Genomic DNA, 7,527 nt, shown 5'->3' with positions numbered 1-7,527 from the left:
TGGATGACGACCTTGTGTTCCTTACTGCTTCTACTCAGTTGGCAGAGCTTGGGCCAGTCTGGCTGCAGCCTGAACTCCATCCAAGCAACATTGTGAGGACTGGAGGATCAAGCCAGGCTTCTCTAGTGCTGGGTGGTGCCTGTTACTGGCCCATCTTGGTGCCAGCCTCAGAGCCATCACTCCTGTTTTCCCTGCCCTGCCTGCTTCAGGCAGCCAAGCACTGCAGATGCAGCACTGAGGGTAAGCTGTGCAGGAAAATGTCCAACCAGGGCGGCTGTGGGGTGCATGACAGGACTCAGAGAGCTGGGAGGGTGGCCTTCCCCAGGAGCCTGGCCATTTCTTCCTCCCTGCCCCAGAACAGCTGATGACCATGGCCTCTCCCTCCTGCAGGAGGTGGGAGCAGTGAGGGAAAACAGCCGCTGATCCTTATCTCTCCCCAGTGTGCTGAAGAGCACAAAAATGTCCACAGAGACTGACAGCAACTTCCCCGTCCGCCAGGACACTTTTAAGGATGTGGCTTCTACTTTGCCCTGTCACCACCAGTTTTGTCTGGGCTGTATCCTGCGGTGGACACAGAGAAATCCAGTGTGCCCACTCTGCAGAGGAGCAATAGTGACTGTGCGATTTTCTGATCATGGAGAAGACGACTATCTGGAGATACCCATCACAGTCCCTGAGGAGCTGCCAGATGGCAGCAGCCAGGCAGAGAGAGCTCCTGGCTCTCTGGATGAGAACAGCTCCCATCCTCCTGTGGTGTCCCCTTCATCTTCTCCACAGGGGACAGTGTCTCCAGCAGAGCAGGAAGGTTCAGGGCTGGAGTTTGTGGGGAGTGTCCTGCCTGAGGTCTGGGCAGAAACTTTCCGTCAACAACAGCATCTCCTGGAATCCGTGCGGCCCTGGCTGCATGAGAGGCTTTCAGGAATATACCAGGGCTGGTGGTGGGTGGTAGATGCCATAGAGAGCAGCATCTTGCATGGCCTTTGCATCCACGGGCCAAATGCTGGGATTCTGGTTGAGGTGCTGCAGCCTCTCCTCGAGGAACACACAGCACCACTGGTCCATGATGTGATCAGCATCATTATGGGCCAGCACCGTGAGGAGGCCCAGAGGCTTCTGCCCACAGAAGATGAGAACAATGGCCCTGAGACCAGCTCCAGCTCCAGCTCCACCAGTTCCAGCTCCAGCTCCAGCTCCAGCAATTCCAGGATCTCCAGCTCCAGCAACTCTAGGAGTTCCAGCTTCAGCAGCAACAGCTGCAGCTGCAGCTCCAGCAGCAACAGCTGCAGCTCCAGCAGTTCCCAGCAAGGGACTCCCAACAGCAGCCCCACAGGCTCCGATGAGGAGGAGGAAGCTGGTGCATCAGAGGCTTCCCCCTGTCCAGGGCATCAATTGCATCTGCTCCCAGGGTAGGGACTGATTGTGCACTGGGCCCCCACATGTCTGACAAAAGGAAGAGCCCGGGCCCTAGAACCCTCCCCAGGCCTGCCAGAGGCTGCTCCACCAGTAGCTCTAGCAGGGCTCTTGCAAACCTTTTTCAAGGAGAAGGAAATAAATTGTGATTTCCCTCAGAAAATCTCTGGGTACTGCTGTGGGCGGCACTCAGGCACTGGGGGGCACAGCCATGGGGTCCCAGAGCCATATGGCCATGGCAGCAGCACCTCTTCCCACAGCTTCTGCTGCAGCTGCACACCCACAGAGCAGCAGAAGCCATAGGCACAGCAGGCATCAGGGGCAGCTGGTCCTGCCACAGGACCATGCCCTCAGCCTGCCTCTATATTTTCTCTTACCTGCCCACTTGGCAGAGGGAAGTGATAGAGTGGCTTTGCTGGGTGCCTGGACAGGGTCCATGCAGGGTCAGTCTCTTGCAGCACGGGTGGCTGCAACAAACCTTTTCAGGGCAGAGGGTGGAGAAAATAAATAGGGATGGGTATGATTGTGTGACCCAAAAAAAAAGATCTTTAATAAGCAAAATAACAAACACATAATCCAAACACATATGGGGATGCACACAAGAGTCGAGGGACAGGGTAACACAGTAACTTATATAAACCAAGGTAGGGGCGGCATCTGAGGGAAAGGGACCAAAAAAAGCTGAGGATTAGGAATATGTAAGATAATGCATCAAATCTTAACCAGTGATAACAAAGAAACTATAGAACTCTCTGGCAACATTTACATAAAACTAAACAGGGGGCAATGTGGGTGATACTTTACTCTCCACAACTACATGGCCTTCAGTCAAGGTTTTTACCCACCCCAGCATAAATCCAGCAGATTTTTCACATCTTGTCCTGTATTGACTACCCCAAGGGCTACTGCATAAACAGTTTAATTTGTTCAGGACCCCACTTAAAATTATTCCTCTAAGTCACATCTGACTCTACTCTGCAATATGCATTCTCCAAAAACCCAGGGGGCCTAGGAAACTTCCCTCTTGCTCGGTCAGTGGGGACAGATCTGTTATTTTCTTGACTGAATTCATTGGAATTGCATGATATCCATCTTGATATTTTACTCCCAGAAGAGGAATTTCCTGGGAAGCTCCCTTGACCTTACTTTGTTTTATGACAAAACCAGCTTTCAGGAGGATCTGGATTATCTTCTCTCCTTTCCAAAACTTGCCCTGCTGCGCTGCCTCATACAATGATGTAATGGATGTACTGCAAATGTTCTAGAGCCTCACCCTTTTCCAGTGTCATGATAAATACTGGGGCTGTGTTTCCAGCCCCGGGGCTATACTGGATTCCTGTGCACCTGCAAACTGCACCTGCACTCTCCTGATGAAGTAATGGAGAAAAATGTGCCAGTTATGTCTATGGTGCTGTGGACTCCAGTTTACACTGAACTTTGTGCACGCCCAGCATGGCAGCACTCGGTGATGGTGTGCCGTGGTTTTAAAGCACAAGCTAAAAAAAAAAATGACTAAAAAACTTACTTCTTTCTTGCTGTGAGATATGGATTAGGGGAAGGGCAAAACAGACTTAAAAGGAATAAAGAAAATTTATTAACAAAACTACAAGAATAAGAAACCAGAATAAAAAAAAACTTCTTCCCCACCACTCAACTTTTTTTTGTCCAACTGACAACTTAGAGACAAAACTTGGTGGTTAAAGCAGTCACAACTACATAGTACATAGTATCCTTTTCATCAGTCTTTGTAGAGAAAAAGAAGTTCTCTTGTCATTCTATGGAGAGTTCTTGACAAGAAAACAGTTTTCTCATGACTTTCTATTCTTCTGATGCCAGCTGCCCGGAAAACTCTGCCATCAGGTTCTCCTCCCAATTCACACCACTCAGAGGTGTGTTCATGGGCCATGAACTCAAGGGATGTCATTTTAAGGATGAGTCATTCAAAGGCAAAGGCTCTCTTCATCTGTCTTTGTGAGCCTCTCTGGAAACAGAAGTTTTCTCTTTTTCCTCTTGGGGGCCACAAGTCTTTGGCAACTCTCACTTCTCTTTCTCTGTTCCAGCATTTCATGAGATCACAACTGCTTCACCATCTGCTCAGCTTCATCAATGGATTACTTTTGCTCAGATCTATGCTTTGAAATACTTCATACCCCTTTGAAATACTCTTTCATGAATTAAAGGAGTTTTTTTCACTACATTATTGTCCATCTCCATAACCTTAACAAAAGAATATTTCCACTTATTAGTGCATCTCCTCATCCTCTTCCCATCTGAGGCTTGATCCTTTCTTTTACTGACTTGGACGGTTTGTGTTGTCTCTTTACATGTGAATCACTCTCACTTTCCACTCTCTGGAAAAGGATTAAATCTGCAGGTCCCATCTGGGTAATAAAAGGGTTAAAATCTGGCTCAAGCCTTGTGGATGGCCACCTGATCTCTGTTGGGCAGAGGCTGCGGCTGTTTGTGATGGAGAATTTTCGGTGGCTGCTCTGGGGGAGTGTGGTCAGCATCTCAGCATGCTGCAGGCTGATGGCTTTCCCTCCCCTTCCTCAGCAGTCTCTGGTGGAACTCAGCAGCGGCAGAAACTGCAGCTGAGCCAGGAACCGGCCTGGCCCGGCAGCCCCCCTGTACAAGGCTCAGCGAGCCCTGCGAGGGGTTCAGCCCCTCTGAGAAGGGGCTCCTGTCACTTCACAGTCTCCATCCCCCACTGGGAACCGCACAACTCCGGCCAGCCCCGCTCCCCCCGTGGCCTTGTCCCGCCTGGGGGGGAGGAGGCTGAACCAGATCCCTGTTACCTTTCACAGCCGGAAACAAAGAGAACAGAAATTCTCAGGCTTAGGTTTTAAAGGATGGTGTTCACAGGTTGATCTCACTTTTCAATGGTCAAAACTACTGTCAATTCTCAGAAATGGCCAGCTATTGGCCAGGAGAAAAATACTCCCATCAGCCTCCAGCAGCCTTAACTTCTGTGTGTGTTTTCTACTTTTTTTCTTAAATGCAAATCCATCACATGGTGTGACTTCATTCAGGCCATGATACTCCACTGTCAGTCTCCACTCTCCCTTAGACTTATTCACAGGCCATATGGGACTGCAAAGGCTCGCAAGTCTTGCTGACCACTCCTGGGTTCTCCAGTTCACAAACCATCTCATGGATGGGGGTCACACAGTCCCAGCTGAGGTAGTATTTTTGACAATGCACTCCTGTGGTAGCGATCGGTACCTGTTGTTCTTTGACCCTCAGCAGCCCCACAGCAGAAGGGTCCCCTGAGGCACCAGGGACCAGCTCTCTAATTTCCTCTGTCTCCACAGCAGCTATCCCAAAAGCCCAACAATGCCCTTCTGGGTCCTTGAAACATCGTCTCCTGAAGTACTCTATGCCGAGGATACACAGGGCCTCTGCGCCAGTGGCATTTTATCATTTGTGGCTGTTTGAGCTGAAGGCTCTCTTCAGCTTGCAGTGCAGGCAGCTGTTGGGATTCCCTGTCACCCCAGGAACAGAGATGGATTCTGCCCCTAGACAGCTCAGTGGCATCAGGGTACATTTTGCACTGCTGTTGACCAAAGCCACCTGCTCTTGTGGGTCCGAAGTGCCAGGCTAACAATCCACACAGTCCAAGAGAGCTGAATGTCCCTTTCCTCCACTCAGGTGGGCACAGAACCCCTCTAGTCCTGGTCATAGTACTCACTGCTCACTTCTAATGAATACGAACTGGAAGTGCCTACAAGAAGATCAAAGTTACATCAGCCCTTCTATTCGGAGAACTTGCCCACTGGAAACCAGAGCAGATTTATCCCTGCAGAATTTCCTGTGCCGGTGTCAGAGACTGGAAAGATCGATGTCTTGAGAGCTTCTGGGACACGTGTGTGGAGGAGAAAAGGTCAGGCCTTCCCCGGGCAAGGCAGTGAACTACCTCACATCTGCCAAAGGGCCTGTATCCCAGCCTGGCTGAGCTGCCAGGCACTGGCACACTAGAGGAAACGTCCCACTCTCCACTCCTGGAGCCCCTGACCCAGCTTCTGTGTGGCCAAATGACCAGAAGTCCCACCTGAGGGGTGGGCCCATGGAGGCTGAAGGATGTTTAAGGCTCAGCATGAGGCCACATGTCCTGGTACTACTTTCATCTTGAAGTGTCTATCTGAACACCACTGGAACTCAGGAGTTTGTATCTTTATGCGTGCTTTTATGTATCTTTTCTCTCTTTTTCTTCTTCTAATTCCCTCTTCTTGGAGAAACATCATTTTGAGTAATTTAACATCAAACAAATTTGAAGTCTGCAAAGTGGAATGGGTCAAGTTAATGCTCTGAGAAGTGTTTAATGTTGATTGGGTGCTGTACCAAACCTTTTGCCAAAGCTCACTGATTTTCTAAAGTTTTCCAGTAAAGTTGTTTGGACCCCTCAAGAATCTATTTTTGTTTTTTCTCCCATGCATTTAACCCAGAGTACAAGAACCATTTTAACATAATCCCTTTCAAAATGCCCTTTAAGCAAGTTGCTTGGGACTTTACAGATGGTTGTTCTTCCTCTCAACCCTCTCAAAATACCTTTCTTTGCTTTTTCTGTGGAATTCCAGCCTTCAGCCCTCGTTTGGTTACCCTTTTGCTAAGGACAGATTCAGCATTAAAGGCCAGCCCTGCTGGGAAGATGAATATATACCTTTGAATCAGCTCCAGCCAAGCTCCACAAGTCAAACAGGCAGATGTATTTCACCAAAAAAGAATACCTCAAAAAGCAAAGGACAGTTCTCTTTTCTTCATCTAGATTAGGATATACATCAGACATAGTTAGTTTCTTAAGATGAACTCAGTAACAAGACATGAATTTGAAATCAACACTGCCACCATCAACAAAATAAAACTGCATTCGGGAAGGAAAATGTAATTGGTTTAGAAGCACATACTGTAAAGGCAGAACAACATCATACATTAACATTTCTGTGTATTTCACACTCAGTATTAAGGTGTTGACTTGTTGGGTTTAACCTGTAGTCCCATGAATGATTATGTCCCTTAGAAGGGCCAGAAATAGGATGCTCAGATATATAAGAAGTAAGAATTGTAGTGGTTTTCTTCTTGTTGCTGACTTTACTGACATTAAGGCAGAACATTCAGTGTTTACAGTGACAGTACAGATCCTACTGCATAAAGGGCAGTGACATGGAAAAAGAATTGTTTACAGCAAGACTGGTTAGAGGCTGTTCCTTAAAAAGTTTGTTTCAAGTGCCACAGAAAGAAATTCTGACTTAGTACAGAAAGTGAAACAATTAAAAATTTTGGGCAAAAACTCCCATCTCCTATGTCTCAGCCTCAATGTAGAACGTTGTCCATGGGGATATTTTAATGTGACACAGGGAAAACTGCTACAAAATGCTGATAACTGAATGACCATTGCATCTGAAGCATATGTTGATCCAGCAAGCTCACACCACACTGATGGTCTGTAAAGGATGCCTGTGATTTATGAGCAGAACACCATTTACCCACTTCCCAAAAAGTCTACAGATTTGTCAAAATACAGACTACAAATCTCTTGTTTATAAGCATTTCTTGAAAGACATCTGGCACTTGCTTTTCACAGGATTCATCTGTAAACCAGCACTATATTATACTAGAATTGTTATGAGATTACACTTGCACAGACCCACATCAACTATTTAAGTATGGGACTTCGAGCAGCAAACGGTGCAGCTCTTTGTGTCAGAGACTGCCCTTAAGCATTTTCACACCACCATTCACAGCAATTCAATCCTGATAGCAGTGGCTCAGATTTACTACAGCCTACAATATAAAGACAAGATCACTGAAACATTGAGACTCAAATAAAACAGTAAGAAGAGCAACCCCAAATTGAAAACAGTAAAAATTAGAAGCAAGAAATAAATAGAGATCCTTGATGCACCAACTTCAGGACACAGAAAATCTTTTTAGTAATGGATTGCCTACACCTACAATACGTCTTTCTTAATGCTATATTAACTGGATATTTATACACAAAAGTGACTGACTACATCACTAAATCCATTTTTATGCTACTACAAGAAAAACTCCAGCTTCCATTATTTCATGGAATCTTTTCTATTTTAAAGCAGCACAATGACAGTCTCCTATTCAAAACTC

The 7,527-nt window shown here is 47.0% G+C and overlaps 1 protein-coding gene across 2 annotated transcripts; it reads left to right on the top strand.

Annotated features, from left to right (window-relative positions):
- Positions 1 to 36: 36 nt before the first annotated feature.
- LOC147648024 (uncharacterized) lies at positions 37 to 1,573 on the top strand. 2 transcript variants are annotated; one of them, XM_086867829.1, is made up of 2 exons: positions 37 to 240; positions 391 to 1,573. In XM_086867829.1, exon 2 carries the CDS (start codon positions 460 to 462, stop codon positions 1,408 to 1,410), a length of 951 nt encoding a protein of 316 aa, XP_086723955.1. In that variant the 5' UTR covers positions 37 to 240; positions 391 to 459; the 3' UTR covers positions 1,411 to 1,573. The 2 variants fall into 2 exon arrangements, with proteins under 2 accessions (XP_086723955.1, XP_086723956.1); XM_086867830.1 differs by having other exon boundaries at positions 153 to 240; positions 441 to 1,573.
- Positions 1,574 to 7,527: the final 5,954 nt, after the last annotated feature.

Source organism: Cyanistes caeruleus, chromosome Z (assembly GCF_971803275.1).
Source record: "Cyanistes caeruleus chromosome Z, bCyaCae1.hap1.1, whole genome shotgun sequence".
In the NCBI taxonomy this organism is placed as follows: Eukaryota; Metazoa; Chordata; class Aves; order Passeriformes; family Paridae; genus Cyanistes; species Cyanistes caeruleus.
The sequence above is the reverse complement of the archived record's forward strand: the minus strand, read 5'-3'. Positions and strand labels throughout refer to the sequence as shown.

What these genes read in the sequence shown, in the direction of transcription:
- LOC147648024 (XM_086867829.1), top strand. Translation starts at nt 460, where the DNA reads ATGTCCACAGAGACTGACAGCAACTTCCCCGTCCGCCAGGACACTTTT.